The sequence below is a fragment of the Bubalus bubalis genome, chromosome 18, assembly GCF_019923935.1.
Source record: "Bubalus bubalis isolate 160015118507 breed Murrah chromosome 18, NDDB_SH_1, whole genome shotgun sequence".
Taxonomy (NCBI): Eukaryota; Metazoa; Chordata; class Mammalia; order Artiodactyla; family Bovidae; genus Bubalus; species Bubalus bubalis.
This window is the reverse complement of record NC_059174.1, coordinates 56,138,417-56,156,954: the sequence shown is the minus strand read 5'-3', so window position 1 is coordinate 56,156,954 and position 18,538 is coordinate 56,138,417. Positions and strand designations below refer to the sequence as shown.

The following is an 18,538-nucleotide window of genomic DNA, read 5'->3' as shown; positions in this document are numbered from 1 at the left end:
TGGCAACCGGGGAGAACCGGGGAGTTTGGGAAGTGAGAATGGGAAAAAACGGAGGGGTGACTGGGGAATGAGACACCCCCTCCCCAACCTACAGCCCTTCTCCCTCTGGGGTCCCCCAACCCCGACTGCGGGGCCACCGAACCCCGGTCCCTCCCTCTTCCCAAGACCCCTTTCCTTGACCCCATTCTGCTTCCTGGGGCCTTGCACCTCCAGGCACGTGTCTCTCTGGGACCACTACTTGCCCCCCACCGTCCTTAGCCTTCTCCGCTTGGGGCCCTCCCCTCCCCCACTTGCTGCCCTCCCAGGCCTTCCCTCCCTCATACCTGCTCTTCTAGGACCTTCTAACTGCTCCTCATCTTCCCCTCAGGATCCACTCATCTCTCCCTTTGCACCCCCTACCCCCGTCTCTCACTCTCTCCCCGATATCACCCCTTGATCCCCTCTCCAGGAGACCCCAACTTTAGCATCTTTCTCCTCTAGCCCCCAGTCCCTACCTTGTTCCCCTCAGGACCCTTACCACTTCCCCTCTCTGTTTAGGACCCTCACCTGGGCAGGGGTCTGGAGCTCCTTTCCAGCACTCCCAGACTCTTTCGCTCCATCCTGCTCTGTCCGGGACCCCCTTCTGTGACCTTTCTTCACTCAGGGCCTCCATCCTCGCCTCCTCACTTCAAGGGCTCCCCTAGTCCCCGTCCTCCGGTCCTAGGGGCCTCCTCTCTGGAACCTCTCCTCGGACCCTCGGGTTTTCCCGACTCCCCTTCAGTCCCTGGGAGCCCGAGACCCAGGCTCTGTCCAGGGTTCCTCTGTCCAGGGTTCCGCCCACGTTTTCAAGCCCCCACATCCGCAGGCTCCTCCTCCTCTCAGTCCAGGGGTCCAGCCACTCTCTCTGCAGGCCTCGGGGTCCTGAGGCCCAGGATGCCCCCTCGCCCGCCCACCCTTAACCGGTCTCTCGGGCACTCCCATCTTCCGTCTCCCTCCCCACCCCCACCTCCTCCGAAGCCCCGGGCCCTTCTTCCCGCCCCGCTCCCTGCAGCCTCAGACCGGGCTTTCTGGAAGAGACTTTCTCAGGGTGAGGAAATCCCCTGGGGAGAGCCCAGCTGGGAAGGGGGAGGGGGGAGGGAGCCTCAGGGCCGCCCCTCGGCCCCCTCCCCCCCCCCTCCCCAGCTGGGAGCTGCAGTCGAGCCTCCGCAGCGCCCCATTGCTATGCGCCTCACATCCCGAGTTCCCGGCCGCGCAGCCGCCAGACAGGAACTCGGGCTCCGGCGGCAGCTGGGAGTAGCCTTCGTCGCTCCCTCCTGGTCCAGGCCGCGGGCATCATCCTTTCCCCGCTTAAAAAACTCCCCGCCCCCCACCCCCGACCTGGGCCAGGATCGGCCCCCTTCCCTCTTCCTGTCTCTGCTCCTTCTCACCTGCACCTCCTTTTCCCCTCCCCACCGCCCTTCTTCCCTGGGGTCTCCTCTGATCCTAGCACCGGAGCGTTCGAAAGCACACTCAGGAAAGAGGGACAGAGAGCAGAGCGGGAGGGATTCAGACGAGGCAGGGAAGGGAGGGAGACAGAAGAGACAGAGAGAGGCACAGCCAGAGTGAGAGAGGGGGACCCGACTCCCAAACACACACACACACACACACACAACTAGGGCGCATCACCACGGAGCCAAACATACACGGAGTTAATTTCCAAAAGAAAGGAGAGTCGGAGAGAGAAGGGAACACACACCATCCTCACACTCAGGGAGCAGGCAAGGCAGAGACACAGGGAGCCACAGACTCTGGGAGCATGGGGACAGACCCGGGCACAGGTGACAGGGAGTCCGGGGACACCCCAACACCAGAAAGGTGCAGGGGCGACCAAGAGGCACAGGGTCCAGCCTGCTGCAGAGAGTCAGCCACCGGTGGAGGGCAAGAGGGAGAGTGTGCGAAAGACAGAGGCGTGTGCAAGCAGAGGTACACATGTGCGTGTGTGCACACGCACGCACACACACACACACAGTCATTCACTCGCAGCCAGAGACTCAGATGTGGAATCAGACAGACCCAGTTAACCACTCGGCTTTGGTACCCAGAACCAGGGAGGAAGACCGGAGGGAGAGACGAAGCGGCCAGAGAGAGGCCCTCACACCTGGTAGCCCTGGGACCTCACACTCACAGAGACACAAATGTAGAGGCGCGGAGGCGGTGGCCTCAGAGCTATGAAGGTGCAACCCCATGTGCTTCTGGTCTAGTCTCAGAGCCCAGCTCGAGGGGCCAGGTGTGTGAGTGTGAGAGTGTGTGTATGTGTGCTGAAGGGACCCAAGCAATCGCCCTCCAACCCACCCTGAAGTTAGGAGAGTGCCCGGGTGCCCCGAGTCAGAGAGCTCCGCGGAATTAAGACATCAGTTATTAGAGGGCCGTTGACGCATCTCTGGAAGTTGGAGCCAGGGTCCAGCGCATGCACGCACACAGGCACCCAGGCCCAGTGGTGAGAGGCAGGTCTCCTGGCGGAAGCAGAAGCGGGAGGTTTCAGCGTCTTCCGGTGTCTGCGCCTCCCCTCCCTAACCTCTTGACTCACCTGTCTCCTCTCCGTGGACGGTGGGGCTGCTCTCTATCGCACCCTCCCCCTCCTTCGCACCCTCCCCCTCCTTCACACCCTCCGTGGCCTCCCTGGCTGCTCATCTGTCCCAAGGTGTCGCCTGGACCTCCTGACTCCTATCCTGAACCTCCATGTCCCGTCCCTCCCCTCGGCTGACCCTTCACCTCCCCACTCCCAGCCCAGTGCCTTCGGGTCCTAGCTCCTCTGTCTACCTTTGCCTCTATTTCCATTTCTCTTCACCCAGGCTTCCTCCACCCTTCTTCTTTTTCTTCCATGCACTCGCCCTCCCCACAACCCTGAGCAGTTACACTGGTGTCCTGAAGACCACGAGTCTTAATTCCCCCAGTACTTTCAAAGTATTGAATGTGTTGCCAACTTTTTTTTTTTAATTAGCGATTTCACATAAAAAACTCATTCTCATCAGGAGAAAAAAAGTGTTTATATGTGGTGACTTGTAACTAGACATTGTGGTGCTTATTTTGCAAATAATGAATTATTATGCTGTGTGTTGTGGTTGTTTAGTCACTAAATCGTCTTTGACTCCTGCTACACCACGGACTGTAGTCTGCTAGGGTCCTCTGTCCCTAGGATTTCCCAGGCAAGGATACTGGGGTGGGTTGCCATTCCCTTCTCAAAGAGATCTTTCTGACCCAGAGATCAAACCTGTGTCTCCTGCTTGTCAGGTGGATTCTTTACCACTGAGCCACCTGGGAAGTCCATTGTGCTATACACTTAAAGCTAATATAATATAATATTCAATTATACCTCAAAAAGAAATAAGCAACTTATCAGGTTCTTTTGAATATTTCTCCCCCACCTCCTACCTCTGGGTAGCAATGGGCTGTGCTTGGGTGTCCTGAGGGCCAGCCCTCCCTACTCTTTTCTAATCTGCTTCATCCATCTGTCTTCCCTGCTGCTGCTGCTAAGTTGCTTCAGTCGTGTCCGACTCTGTGCGACCCCATAGACGGCAGCCCACCAGGCTCCCCCGTCTCTGGGATTCTCCAGGCAAGAACACTGGAGTGGGTTGCCATTTCTTCTCCAATGCATGAAAGTGAAAACTGAAAGTGAAGTTGCTCAGTTGGGTCCGACTCTTAGCAACCCCATGGACCACAGCCTACCAGGCTCCTCCATCCATGGGATTTGCCAGGCAAGAGTACTGGAGTGGGGTGCCATTGCCTTCTCCATCTGTCTTCCCTACCCAGTGCTATAGTCAGCTGAGTTTTCCACCTCTGCTATTTTCTCTTCTCTCCCTCCAAGTGGCTCTTACCACCACCCCCCAGACGCACTGTCTACACTTCTTCCCTTGGTTTTCTTCCAGAATTGGGGCTCTCTCTGCCTGTTCCTCTTGCTCCATCATTCTTTGGGGCAGTGTTGCCCCAGCTCTGAGCCTCCTTGGAGCCAGGGCCTGCCTCCCTGCCACACCAAGGGAGGGAAGACTCATAAGACCACCAGGCTGCAGAGTACACACAAGTTCTCCATGGCCACAGCCCCTTGAGGTGTCTAGAGCCAGCGCTGCATGAAGCCACCGTGTTACAGCCCGTCCTTGGCTTACTGACAGCCAGGGTGGGCCCCAGACCCTACCCGTGTCCCCCATGGGTCAGGTTGCAGCCCAAAGGCAGGGGGGGCTTCCCTGTGTGTTGAAGGAAGGGCAGGTACACACTTGGAAGCTCACCGGTGCCAGTGCAGGTCTCAGAGGACATGGGGCTCGGTTCCAGGGGAGGAGGGGCTTCACTTGGTCTCATCTTGGAGTCAGGGTGACATGAGGTCCCCTTGGTGCCGTGACCATGCCCAGCCCCACCATCAGTTGCTCCATCATCACCCTTGTCGGGGTGAAGGGAGAATGACCGTGTTTCCTCTCTGGCAGGGTGTAGGAAGCCTCCTCATCTCTGACTTTAGAAACCCCCTCCTCTTTGCTAGGGAGAACCTCCTTTCCCTTCCCTTCCCAGTCCCTGAGAGTGGGGTGGCTCTGCCATAGAGGGGGGTGGCGGGAGAGTTAACAGAGTGGCAGAATGCCCCCTTGTTGCCTGGAAACCTACACGCAACTGTTGTCATGGCAGGTGGAGTGGACAGGCTGCATCTGACACCTGAGAGATGGGCTGGTAGGGGCTTTGCAGGCGGGAGTCCATCCCAGGGGACAGCTGGGTTCCCCAAGAGAGCTGCAGAGAGTGAGAACGCTGGGTCCTGGTCTGTGTGTGTGGAAGGGGGATTTGAGAAGCCTGTGTGTGACCCAGATGGGGAGGAGAGAGGGAGCGAGGTGGGGCTGGTGCAGTGACCCAGGCCACCCCCTTCCTGTCTCCAACTGGGTCCCCCTGAACCCCTCAGCCCATACTCCTGTCAAAGTGTTGAGCTTAAACCCCAGAGCTCTTGTTCAAACACTGTGACAAGGGTCAGAAAGCAGTGGCAGCCCCAGCTCTCCCAGAGGGCCAACCCCAGGCAGTAAGTGTGGAGATCTGCCATCCACTTGTCTGGAACCCTCAAACACAGGGCTGGAGATAGTGATAAAAGCTGACATTCATTAGAACTTACTCTGGGCCAGGATCTGTGCGGGTCATTCCATGTGGATTCGTCCTGTTATCTCCTCTTGGGAGTCCTGGGAGGGAGGCACGATCATCGTCCCTAGTTTGACAAAAGGGGGAACTGAGGCTGGGAGAGATGAGGTCCTGTGCCCAAGATCACCAAGCCAACAATGGCAGGGCTGGGACCGCAAACCCAGGCGCTGGCCACCCTGTGGCTTGCCTGTCCCAGCTGAGACACTGCTTTCCAGGGGGAGGAAACTGAGACCCAGAGAGGGCAACATGCTGGCCCATCAGGCCCCTGAGTGGCAATTAGGATTGTTAATAATAATGATAATGAGATTGTTAATAATAATCAATTCAAAAGGTTAGACTTCAAAGGAGACACTGGAGTTCTGGTAACTCACATGTTCCTGGCCTCCCAATCTTGTTAATGCCCTTCAAACCCTAGAAGGGATAAGACATATCCTATCCCCTGGGGCCCATTGTCACAGATTACTTCCCTCGCCAAGGTGGGGGCGTCCAGCTGGGCCTGGGCAGAGCACAAAGGCCCCTCAGGTGATTCTGTGGGCCCCCCCACCCAGTGATAAATGGACATTTTTGATCCATTTAGAAATGCTGGATATACATATGGGGGGGTAGGGGATGGAGTCACAATGAGAAAAAGATTTGTTCTTCTGACCCAGTAAGAATAAACAATAACAGTTATTAATTATTTACTAATAATAATACTGGTAAAGACCCTGAAGCTGGGAAAGATTGAGGGCAGGAGGAGAAGGGGGTGACTGAGGGTGAGATGATTGGATGGCATCACTGACTCAATGGACATGAGTCTGAGCAAACTCCTGGAGATGGTGAAGGACAGGGAAGCCTGGTGTGCTGCAGCCCATGGGGTTGCAGAGAGTCGGACACGACTGAGTGACTGAACAACAACAATAATGATTGTTACCACTACCACTGTGCCCAGCACTAGACAGGTCACCCTGAGTCCCCACCTGGGGGCCGGAGGGGAACATGGCGAGAAAGCAGCGAGTTAGCGTAGACCCAGGCCTCCCTGACGGCCATGCTCTTCCCACTCTGACAGCCCGACGCTATGTAGGAGGAGAAGGATGGTCAGTCACAGAAGAGCTTTATTGAGACCTTTCTATGTGTCAGGCACTGCGCTCAGCCCATCACAGATACCATCACAGATATGGGACCACAGATTCCCCACCATCCAAAGAAGCTGATTAGCTATTTTTCCTCATCATTAGCTATTTTCCTAAGTTCTAATGAAATAGCTCATTTCATGAGCTATTTTCTGCATCTTACAGATGAGCACACTGAGGCCCTGAGAGGCAATGTCCCCTTTCCAAGGTCCCATGTCTAGTAAGTGTGACAATCGAGGTGCTAACCCAGGTGTGCACCGCCCCCCACCCCCAGCACACCCTTAGACAGGGCAGGGGCAGTGGGAGGGTTCCTTTCTCATCCGGAAATGGAATGTGGGATGGGACTGCACGTTTAGGGGGCCCTTGACTACTTGCTGCAGGACCAGCGTCCCTGGGAGATGTGGGATCTCCACCTCATCTTGGACCCACCGAATCGGAACCTACACTTTCACAAAGTCCCCAGTGGATCTGGATGCACTGATGTCTAAGGAATGTGCTCCTGTTCAAGGAGTTTTCAACTTCTGGTTCCTGTTAGTAGAACCACCTCTCCCCTCTCCTCTTTTTTTAAAAAATGTAGTAGTTCTGCACACCCTGAGATGGAAAACAGAGGGCAACATCAGCCTTCCAGGGGACAGCAAGGGAAGCAAAGGGGAGGGAGGTCACACGCAGGCTGGCTCACACCAGGGCCCTCCCCACCTGCAAACTCACCCCCATGCACCCCTACGAAGCCTTGGCAGTGGCCACTGTTTTGAAAGCCATCAACACCAGCCTAGGTCCTAGTTCTCTCCTGGGTAGATTCAATTCAACAGTGGTGTTAGCTCCTCCCCACCCCAATATCCAGAGTCACTCAGAGTATAGGGGGCCTGGAGGTTCGGCTTCCTTCCCTCTCTGGGCTCCTACCCAGGACCAGGCGGGGTCACGGGTACATTGAGGACTTGGGACTCTCACGGCGCCTCAGTATGCTCTTCTGTGAAGTGGGCCTCAGCAGAAGCCTGGCATGGAGTATAACAGGTGGAGCCAGACTGGCTTGGGTGCCCTGCTCTCAGTTAAGTTAGTTTCTCCAGCTTTGATCTTCTTCAGAGTCCTTCCAGAGCACTGTGAGGCTGTCGGGCAAGGTGTCTGAGCAGGAGCCCAAGTCCTGGGGACTCAGAACTGGTTCCAAGTGAGACTGAGGCTGAACTGGGAGGCACTGGGATGGCCGTACCACACCGCCCAACACAGGAACCACTACGGTCAGTCACGTGTGGCCATCGACATTTAGATTAATTTAAAGTGGGACTTCCTTGGTGATCCAGTGGTTAGGACTCCGCCCTTCCACTGCAAGGGTATGGGTTCGATCCTTGGTGGAAGAGCTGAGATCCCACATGCCACAGGATGCAGCCAAAAGAAAATTTTTTTCTAGATAAATTTAAAGTAAATCAGCAGTTCAGTTCCTCAGTTGCACTCACCACGTGGCAAGTGCCTGAAGCCACACGTGCTGGTGACCACACCCAACAGCGCAGAGAGAAGGTGCTGGGGGACAGTGACCCATTCAAATACTGAACTGGTCCCACACTGGCTGGCAAACAGCTGCTGCTCTTTCCTCATCCCCTGCCCTCCCAGCCCTTTCTCATATGGTGCACGCTAAGTCACTTCTGTCATGTCCGACTCTATGAGATCCTATGGACTGTAGCCTGCCAGGCTCCTCTCTCCATGGGGATTCTCCAAGCAAGAATACTGGAGTGAGCTGCCATGCCCTCCTCCAGGGAGTATTCCCCACTCCCACCATGAGGGACTGAACCCCTGTATGTTATATCTCCTGCATTGGCAGGCGGGTTCTTTACCAATAGCACCACCTGGGAAGCCCCTGTCATAGGGTTCAGTTCAGATGAGTTCAGTCGCTCAATTGTGTCCGACTCTTTGCAACCCCATGAACCACAGCATGCCAGGTCTCCCTGTCCATCACCAACTCCCAGAGTCTACCCAAACTCATGTCCATTGAGTCTATGATGCCATCCAACCATCTCATCCACTGTCGTCCCCCTCTCCTCCTGCCTTCAATCCCTCCCAGCATCAGGGTCTTTTCAAATGAGTCAGCTCTTCCCATCAGGTGGCCAAAGTATTGGAGTTTCAGCTTCACCGTCAGTCCTTCCAACGAATATTCAGGACTGATTTCCTTAGGGTGGACTGGTTGGATCTCCTTGCAGTCCAAGGGACTCTCAAGAGTCTTCTCCAACACCACAGTTCAAAAGCATCAATTCTTCAGTGCTCAGCTTTCATAGGGTACCTGTTTTCAATTCCCATTTCTCAGATGAGGAAACAGAGGTGCAAGGTATGGTTCCCAGCAGAAAATTGGCAGCAGCCTGGGACTGGAATGGGTTCGCTTCTTTCCCCACGCACCAGCCGGACTATGAGTCCCAGCTGACCCTTGCCCGTCACTTACTGGCCAGACCCCTTCCTGGGCCGCCTTGCTCCAGCTCTAAGCTGCTCTATCACTGACATCCTGTGTTAGAGGAGGAAATGGGAGCCCAGAGAGGGGGAGGAGCTGGCCCAAGATAGCACCGCCAGCAACACAGAGCAGCCAGGCCCAGGGTCCCTCCACCAGTGCCTCCTGCAGTAAAGATTGGGGTTAGGAGGGTGTCTAGCCACCTCACCATTCTCCTCCCCTCTCCAACCTCTTTCCCCGCCCTCTCCACTTCCCTGGCTCTAAGAATTTGACCCCTGGATGGATCAGAAGACCCAGGCCTCTCCTCCTGCCTCATCACCTGCTTCTGCCACTGTTGCAAACTGGCTGTATCTTTTCCTTCTCCTCCTCTCCACCCCTGTGGTCCCCCTGCCCCAGCCTCATCCTCTCTCCCTGGACCTTTGACCCAGCTCACCCCTGGCCTCCAGTCTCTCCCAAGAGTCCACTCAGGGGGAACTTCCCAACCCAGAGCAGACCCCACGCTCCCCTGTCACAGCCTCCCAACCCCAGCGTCCACACCCCCACCTCTCAGCGGGCAGTGGAGGCAGGACGTCTTTGTAACGGAGCTGGACTCTGCAGATCCCCGGCTCCCACCCGCCTCTCTAGTCCCCAGGGCTTTGTACGCAGGGGGTCTCCACCCCACGAGCCCGTCTTCACCCGCGAGCCTTGGCGATGATCCTGCAGCTTTCAGCTTTGCCATCACCTCCCCCGGCCAGGGGCGGCGCCCCTCAGAGACGCTCCAGGGCCTTCAACCCTGAGCTCACGCTCTCACTCAGCCCTTTGTGGGTCTCCCCTCTGGACTGCTAACTCCCCCCAAACAAAGGCAGGTTCCTCTGCACCTGAGGCCCCGCAGCTGGCAGGGAACCCAGCGGTAGGCGGCGCTCGCTGGCACCTCCGTTCTGTGAGTGTGGAGAGGCTCTGTGGATGCCCAGAGGGTTACAGGCATCCAGGATGCAGCTGGACAGAGGAACCCCCTGCCTGGGGAGCTCACCTCCTAGTGCTCAGACAGGCAATCAGCAGGACCAGTCGTGATCCATCAGATAAGGTCGGGCCAGCCGATGAGGGTTGTGAAGGGAAGGAAGTGAAATGTAAGGGGTGGGATGGGGGGCGGAGGGCCGAGACACCCTCCCGGAGGTGGCATTGGAACAGAGGCCAGAATGGAGACAGAGGGAGACACGCAGACCCAAGGAGGCCCGCTTCAGGCAGAGGCAACAACAGGAGCCAAGGCCCAGAGGAGGGAACAAACCTGGGATGTGGGCGGAACCTTGGGAGGTGGCGCGGAGCAGGAGCAGCCCCTCTGTAAATATCCCTCCAATGAATAGATGAAAGATCAAATAAATGACCCCGCCAGTGCGTCTCTGGGGCGGGTGTTGGGGGAAGACAGGAAAATATAGGCTCCCTGACCCAGCAAGTCACCCCTCCCTAGCCTACCCCTGCTGGGGGGAGCATGGGCCAGTCCTGAGCTGAGACCCCAAACTGTCCCCAGCAGCAATCGTGAGGGGTCTGGGCCACCCTATTTCTAGGGTGGTTCTAGCTCAAAAGTTAGGCGACTGTCAACTCCTGAGGCTTTGGGGGTGCTTTTATTTTAAAAGCATTCAGGACACGGACTGGCTCAGAGAGACACGCGTGTGAACTCGTTTCATCCAACCCTGAAGCCTGCCGGCACCCTCCCCCCTCCCCACCTTAACAGCTTCTGGCCCCCCCGCAGGACAGACATCCAGAGAGGGAAGAGATCCTCTCTGCCCGGCTTTGATGTCTCTCCACCCTCCTGGCTCCAGGCTCCTCTCCCCCCCGCCCCCACCCAGTCCCTCACAGTCGGGAAGTTCTTCTTTAGATCTAACCTCCATTCCTCTTGCTGCGACGGCAGTCAATTTCCTATCTCTTCTCTCACCTTCTGAACTTCCCCCAGGAAAAAAAATGAGTACGCCCCGACAGGAATGTTCCCTGCCTCCCTTTTCTCCTCGCCCCGCCTCTCCTGGGCCCCTGAATTTCCCAGCTGCGTCTGCTTGAATCCTCTTAGGCGCGATGCCCTGAGAGTTCTCAGGACTGGGGGCTTGGGAGGATGGGGAAGCTGGTGAGGCCTGTGCCTCCATGCCTCCACTTTCCCCCTGGATCTCAGCTTCCTGTCTAGGTTCCTCTGTTCCCCCTTGAAGCCTCTCCCTCTCCCTCCCCTGGTGCCTCAGACGGTAGAGAGTCCACCTGCAATGCAGGAGACCTGGGTTCGATCCCTGAGTCACAAAGAGCCCCTGGAGAGAAGAACGGCAACCCACTCCAGTATTCTTGCCCGGAGAATTCCGTGGACAGAGGAGCCTGGCGGGCTACCGTCCATGGGGTCGCAAAGAGTCGAACACAACTGAGCGACTAGCACGTTTTCTGTCTTGCCACCTGGCCTTGGTCTCTGCTTCCTCGCTGACTCTGTCTGTCCCTTTGTGCTTCTCACACCTCTTCTCTCTGGGCCCTCTCGCAGCTCTGCGTCGGCTTTGTCTCTTGCACCACATAGCGGTGGAGGATCCTAGTGTCAAGGCTTCTCCAGGGCGCTGGGGTGAGAGAGGCAGCACGGTGACCTGGCCCAGGGCTGGGGCTTGGGTTCCAGTCCCAACTGTCCCGCCTCCGGGCTCCATGACAATCGGCCGGTACCTGCAACCCTCAGGATCTGCTTCTCCATCTGGGAAACAGGCACAAGGACAATGACTTCCTCCAGGGCCACAGGGAGAAGCCAGCAGCTCCAGGGGAGGGGGCCCCCCAGGTGGCACTAGGGGTAAAGAACCTGCCTGCCAGTGCAGGAGACATTAAGAGACGCGGGTTCGATCCCAGGGTTGGGAAGATCCTCTGGAGGAGGAAATGGCAACCCACTCCAGTATTCTTGCCTGGAGAATCCCCATGGACAGAGGAGCCTGGCGGGCTACAGTCCATAGCGTTGCAGAGTCTGACACGACTGAGTGGCTTAGCACACACACACCAGGTGACGGCAGGCAGCACTCAGTTGGCGCTGGGCCCATATAGTGAAAGACTGGAGCTCCCCATCACTGCCACAGGTGCACCCCGGCCAGTAGGGGACACAGAAGGCAGGTCACCTTTGAGCAGGTCCCCCAGGAGAATTGTCCCTGCTATCAGGACAAACTGGAAAGTCTGGAGCCCCTCAGCTCTGGGGAGGCTGACAGGGAGGGGCCCTGTCCCAGCTATGTCTTTGGCCTTGAACAGGTGACTTTGCTTCTCTCTGCCTCACTTTTCCTGTCTGTGAAATGGGAGTAAGAGCAGTCCCCTGTCAGAGGGCCAATGGGAGAGCAATGGTAAATGCTAGCCAACCTGTAGGCACAGAGCCCAGTCCCTCTAATACTGACAGCTGACCAGAGCTGGGGTGTGAAGGTCTGGAACAAAAGCAGGGAAAAACTGTCTTTAAAGGGAGCGAGGTGTTTGGCCCAAGGAGCCTGGGGGAAGAGGCTGGGAGAAATGAAGAAAACCCCAAGAAGTTGAGGTAAAGGGTAAGGGAGGGGCTGGAGAGCCAGGGGGACCCGGGGAAAGCCAGAGGGAGCCCTGGTAGGGAAGGCTGCAGGAAGGGCTTTGAGGGGGTCGCTGGGGCAACTGCTGCACCGAGGGGTCCCAACCTCAGTGACGAGCCACTGGGATCGACGGGTAGAGATCTCGCTGGGCCAGATACATGGCGGACATTCGTGCATGGTGGTGGCATTATTCAAGGAGATGCTGTGAGTCAGGCGTGTACCTCAGCCCTGAAGAGGGTTAGCCAGCACTTCTGTTAGCTGGTTTGGAGGGATGTATCTGGGGCCAGGTGTCCCCTTGGCGCACAGCAGTGTAGCCCACACAGGTGGCATCGGAGATGTGGCTCCCCTCAGATTGGCCTGCGTTTGGTGGGTGAACACAGCTGCCCTGGGGGCCTTGGGTAGAGTATCTGGGAGCCGATCAGCCAGGTGGCACCATGGCGTGGGCACGGATGTCCAGCTGAAGGCGGTTGTGTTCATGGTATATGGATGTGCTGCCTCCACCAGGCTGGCCTCCCGGGATGGGAGGGAACGTTGGGATCCAGGATGTGTAGGGGGTGAGCCTGAGATGTGCAGCTGGGGGTGCGTATCTGGGCTGAGTGTGCAGAGAGGGGTATCTCTGGGTGACGGTAGGAGGGAAGGAGTCTAGATGAGTCAGATAACTTACCTGCTGATGCCTCCACTCGGGGTTCATTGAGCACCTACCCTGTGCCAGGCGCCATCTAAGTGCCGGGAACCAGAGTGCACACATTAGACGCGGTCCCTGCCCTTGAGGAGCTTACACTCATGGGCTTGTTGTTCAGTCACTGCAGTCGTGTCCAACTCTTTGTGACCCCACGGACTGTAGTCCACCAGGCTATTCTGTCCATGGGATTCTCCAGACAACAATACTGGGAGTGGGTTGCCACGCCCTCCTCCAGGGGATCTTCCCTTCTCCAGGGATCAAATTTGCATCTCCTGCAATGGCAGGCAGATTCTTTCCCACTGAGCCACCAGGGAAGCCCCAGTCAGAGGGTAACACATGCAACATAGACAAAGCAGAGAATGTTCTGGTGTGAGGCAGCGGTGCTGTGTGATGCCAGGTGTTCAAAGACCTGAAGGAGGATGGCACGCCTGAGGTTCCAGGCAGTGGGAAGAGCATGTGCAAAGGCCCCGAGGCAGTAGTGTGTGCCCAGATCCGGAAGCAGCAAGAAGTTACTGTGTCCCGAAGTGGTTGAGTGAGCAGGGGAGCAGCAGAGGGTCTGCTTAACCTTGGTCAGGTTACACACACACACCTACTCCCCACCCCCCCCACCCCCTCCACCCAGCCAGACAGCGTGTGAGGGCCTCTGAGCACTGGAGGGGCGGGACCCCTCAGACCACCTGTGGGAATAGTCTGGGAGGGAGGGCGAGAGTCAGAGAGGGGAGACCAGTGAGGAGGCACCTTTGATCACCTAGGGGAGATGGTGGTGGGGATAAGAAGTGGTCAGATCTGCATTTACTGTCAAGAGAGAGCCATTTCCTGAGCCAGTCAGTCCCCCAGTGGCCCCGTGAGATAGATACTATTATTATCCCTGTCTCACCGCGTTTTTCTGCAGCTCAGAAAAATGAAGTCACTGGCCCGAGGTCACACAGCAAGTCCAGGACTCAAACCCAGACCCCCTGGTGCTTGATCTTATCGTTTTCTACTGCTGCTGCTTGACGGTGGGGCCTGGAGGGTGGCGGTAGCGTTTGTCAACATTTCTAAGGGCATCTGCACATAGTAGGGACATGGGGGGAAAAATCTGTTGGATGGATGGATTCATCGACTAATGGATGAGTAGAATGAACGGAAGAGGCTGCCCTGCCCATTTTGCAGAAGTGTATCAGGAGGCAGGTAGCTCGAAACAGCTGAGGTCCAGCGGGAGGGGACTGCATCTGCGGGTGGGTTTCTTTGTGATATGAGTAGGGGTTGGCCCTCGGGCTGAAGGACTGGGGTGACGTGGGCCCGGTTCGCTGGTATATTGGGGTGGAGGTCTGTGCCCATGTGGTGGGGGGAGCGCTTGGGGGAGCTTCTGGGGTGCTGAGGGGAGCGCCTGCCTGCAGAGGAGCCCTAGCTAGGTTGTCTGCACTCTGGGGGGCAGGTGTGGGAGGGGGTGGTGTGGCCAGCGGTGGAGGGGGGCGGCCAGCGCCCGCCCGGCCTGGTTTTGCAGCCCGTGAGGTTGTCTGGACCACGAGGCCGGGCTTGGCACGGCCCAGAGCCCCCCTTCCCCCACTTCCCCGGGCAGCCCAGCTCTCAACCTTCCTCCCCCGCTTCCCTCGACCTTCCCCGGCTGCCCAGAACCAATGGGTTAATTAGATAACAGAGCCTTTGATTAGCGGGGGAGGGGGAGGCCTCCGGCGCAAGGAAAGGGTGGGGGGTGGGGGGTGGGGGGTGGGGGGGCGGGCGAGGAGGAGGGAGGGGAGGCGCCCGCCCCGCGCAGGAAGCGAGGAAGAAGATGGGGGGGAGGAGGGAGCCGAGGCGCACAGCTTGGCTCTGCACTGCCGTGTGACTAGAAATTGTAATCGCGGAGAAAGCGAGCGAGAGACAGACGGAGTCCGGCCGAGGGAGACCGAGACGGACGGACCGACGGACAGAGAATCTGACCGAGACGCGCTCCCCGACCGGCCTACGAGCGGGTGATGGGGGCGCAGCGAGAGTGAGGAGGAGATGGAGGAGAAGGAGAGGGGGGCCCGGTGGTCCCAAGGGCAGCGAGACAGCGAGGGGGGGGCCTGAGGAGGGGGTTGGAGGGGGGCCTTGAAGAGGTGGACGGGGGACTGGAGGAGGCAGGGGGGTCAGGGAGAGAGCAGGGGGCCGGGGTCCCTGGGGGGAGACGGGAGGCGGACGGAGGTGGGGGCGGGGGTAGCCGACCGGAGGAGGCGAGCTGGGAGGGGAGGTGGAGACGGTTGCTGCAGTGGCCTAGACGAGCCTCCCGGGGGGGTGGGAAGGGCGACAGGCGAGGAGGGGGGGGGCGCGGGGAGACCCAAGAAGCCCCTGCGCCCCCCCCCCCCACAACCTCGACGGGAAACCCTGGAGGACTGGGGAGGCAGAGCCCCCGGCGGCTGGAGGTATGCGGAGGGGGGGCCTGGGGCGCAGGGAGAGGCCCAGCGGAAGCCGAGCCACTGGGGTGAGTGTCCCTCGCGGTGTGTGTCGGGGGGCCGGGGGGGCGGGGGGAGACAAGCATGGAGAGATGGCAGAGGGCGATGAAGGAGGGGAGGGAGGCCCAGGCGCCGCAGAAGCGGGTGGGGGTGGCTGCGGGCTGGCAGCGGGCGAGATGGGCATCGAGGCGGCGGGGAGAGAGACGCAGCGGCTGTCTGGACCTGGGGTGGGCGCTATTGGGCTCCCACCGCCCGAGGGGCATCGCGATCTGGGGGTTCCCCGGCCTTGAATCCTGGCCCCCTCGGGCTGCGCGGCCTCTAGGCTCGGTTGGGGGGCGGGGGGCGGCGGAGAGGGAAGGGCGGGGGGGCTGGCTTCTCACCAGTCTCGTGAGGTGGGGACGGGCATGGTGGGCGCAGGACGAGGACCGAGCAGTAGGGACGCGAGGACCCCACCGCCCTTGCAGCGCGCACAGAGAGAGGCGCTCGCAGCCCCCTAGCCCTCCGGGCAGAAAGATGAGTCTGGGGTGTAGACCCAGGACCAGCCCTCCCCCCACCCCACTCCACCCCACCCCATCTCTATGTGTCTGTGTCTGTCTCTCCGCTCTGTCTCTCTTGTCTAGCTGTTGCTCTTCCCCTCACACACGCGCGCAGGCACACGGACACACGCACATGCATTTTTTTTTTTTTTAATCCGAGTTACAATGATGTTGGAAACCGCGGGCTGGAGCGTGTGCGCGTGCGTGCTCACGGAGTGCGGGGGCGAGCCGCCCCTGGTCCGCGGGTCTGGGAGCGCGAGGGCGCGCCCCGTCACCGCTGAGGGTGCGCGCGTTTGTGCAGACCGCACCCGCCCCCCATCCCCGGTCCCCCTGGACTCCCCAGCGTGGGAAACTCTCGGGTCAGCCGTGTTGAAGCAGAGCTCGCGGGCGTGGGCGCGTGTGTGTGTGTGTGTGTGCGCGCTTGGGATGGAGATGCTGCTTGGAAGGGAGGGCCGGGCGCCCCAGGGATAAACCCTAGACCACAGTCCCCTTCTGCCGCTACCCAGCCAGCCCCAGGCTCCTCAGTGGCCTCATCCGTCAACTGGGTATCCTCACAGCTTCCTCCCGAGGCTCCCGGGTAGCTTAAACAAGCGTGTGCAGTCTGGCGCAAGAAGGGGCTGACTCACAATTCCCAAGTTATTGTCGTTTTCACTGCGACCGTCATGATTAGCCCATCTCCCTCTAGCCCGTCTCTCCTCCTATGGAGATGGGGGTGAGAGGACCTGACCCCACGCCGCCCCCTCCTCTCCCAGAGCTCCGGGTGGGAGTCCCCAGTCACCCAGCCCCTACCCCAGCAGCGGCTCAGCCTCATCCTGCGGCAGCCACTGGCACAGACCCACCAGCCGCCATCGTGGCCTCCAGCGCCTGCCACCCTGGGCCACCTCCTCCCCTGTCATCGCCACCAGTCCCCTGCCTCCCCGCGGGCTTCCTCCCAGCCTCACCTGCCCACACCCGGCACTTCTCCACTTGCCTTGTCTGGCACCTCACCTTCTCCTTCAAGGTCCCCCTTTGAGTCTAACTTCAATATTTCCCGCTGCTGCCAGGAGGGGCAAGGGAGACAGGAGCCCCATGTGTGATGGTGGGTGGGGTGTCTGGGTCCCTGGGAAACCTGTCCTCTGCAAGCACTCCCTGGAAGGAGAAGTGGGGTGAGGGGGCATCCAGAGGTGTGTGCAGGTGGCGAGGGGACTCTGGTGGTTGCCGAGTCGGGCGCCAGATCCCAGCTCTGACTTTCTCAGCTTGGCTCATCACCTTTTGCCTGTCACTTGTGTCTCATCTGTCTCTCACTCCATCTCCACCTATTGATATCCCTTTGTGAAATCACACAAGAAGCCAAGTTTTTAACCTGGGCTGCTGTCTCCACCTGTCAACACATCCTCTCCCCCTAGACTCAGTTTTCTGTTCTGGGAAATGGGCATAAAGTCTTCCCAGCACAGAGATGGTGAGCTGAGGGTCAGCCCCTGCTGTCTGCCTCCCTCGGCCTGTTGGGCCCTCATCACCTGGGACCTGGGGTGGCCTCGCCCCCTTGGGTCCTGAGCCTTGGGTGGCAGTGGCAGCAGAAAGCTGTCTGGACTCAGGGGAGGAGCTGGGCTTCTGGAGGGGGCGGTCCCTTCTCTCACTGAGCCTCTTCTTTTCTTCCCCCACACCACAGCCCCCCGGCGCCCAGGCGGAGCATGAACATTGAGGATGGCGCGCGCCCGCGGCTCCCTGTGCCCCCCACTGCCGCCCGGTAGGATGTCCTGGCCCCATGGGGCCCTGCTGTTCCTCTGGCTCTTCTCCCCGCCCCTGGGGGCTGGCGGGGGCGGCATGGCCGTGACATCCGCTGCCGGAGGGGGCGCCCCGCCGGCCACCTCCTGCCCCGCGGCCTGCTCCTGCAGCAACCAGGCCAGTCGGGTGATCTGCACCAGGAGAGAGCTGGCCGAAGTCCCGGCCAGCATCCCTGTCAACACGCGGTACCTGAACCTGCAGGAGAACGGCATCCAGGTAAGCCAGGCTGCTGCCATCGTGGGGGCCCTGGGGCAGGGGCGTGTGTGGTGGCCGGGCGGCCGGTCCCTCCTCCCTGAGCCACCAGCTCTTTGAGCCCATCCTTCCGTCCCCTGGGCACTTCTCGGATGCCGTGTGCATCCTCGTCCCTTGAGCCGAGGCTGTGTCTTAGGTTTTCTCAGCATGAGGCTCCTCCATGTGTCTGGGCTGCAGCAGGACCGCCTGCCTGCCTCCCATAGCACAGGAGCCACAGGTCGTGCTGGGGGTGACCCTTCACTGAGGCCCCCCATGCCATCTGCACTGCTGCGCCCGCCACCTGGGGCACTGGGCACATGACGCTGGGCCTCAGTTTTTCCATCTGGGAAATGGGGATGATAAGAGCTCTGCCCGCAGGGCGGGTGCGAGGGCTGCTGGACTTCATACTTGTCAAGGGTGTAGACTTGCTCTGGCACGGGTAGCGCTCATTCGCTTATGGTTCGGGGCTCCCGGCCCCACGGAGTCTTTACGAGAGCCAAGCGTTCCCAGGTGCTGGCTCGTGCTGGAATGGGGCAGGTGCCATCTGATTATTATTGTGGTTAAGACGGGCCACCCAGGACGCTTTGGGGGCAGAGCTGCGCTGTTTTGAAGCAGGGTATCTCCTTCTCTGCTCTGTTGACTTGGGCTGGATCATTCTTGGTTGGGGGTTCATCCTTGGTTAGGGGAGTCATCCTTGGTTGGGGGAAGTCATTCTTGGTTGGGGGAAGTCATTCTTGGTTGGGG

The 18,538-nt window shown here is 59.2% G+C and overlaps 1 protein-coding gene across 2 annotated transcripts in view; it reads left to right on the top strand.

The window, feature by feature from the left end:
- Positions 1–18,538, top strand: part of LRRC4B (leucine rich repeat containing 4B) — a 43,823-nt gene that overhangs the window by 981 nt on the left and 24,304 nt on the right. Inside the window, exons 1-2 of one of the 2 annotated variants that reach the window (XM_025270035.3) lie at positions 15,053–15,292; positions 17,448–17,779. In XM_025270035.3, coding sequence (XP_025125820.1) covers positions 17,483–17,779 — 297 coding nt within the window. In that variant the 5' untranslated portion in view covers positions 15,053–15,292; positions 17,448–17,482. Of the gene's footprint in view, positions 1–15,052; positions 15,293–17,447; positions 17,780–18,538 lie in introns of those variants that run through there. The other variant, XM_025270036.2, reaches the window with a different exon arrangement.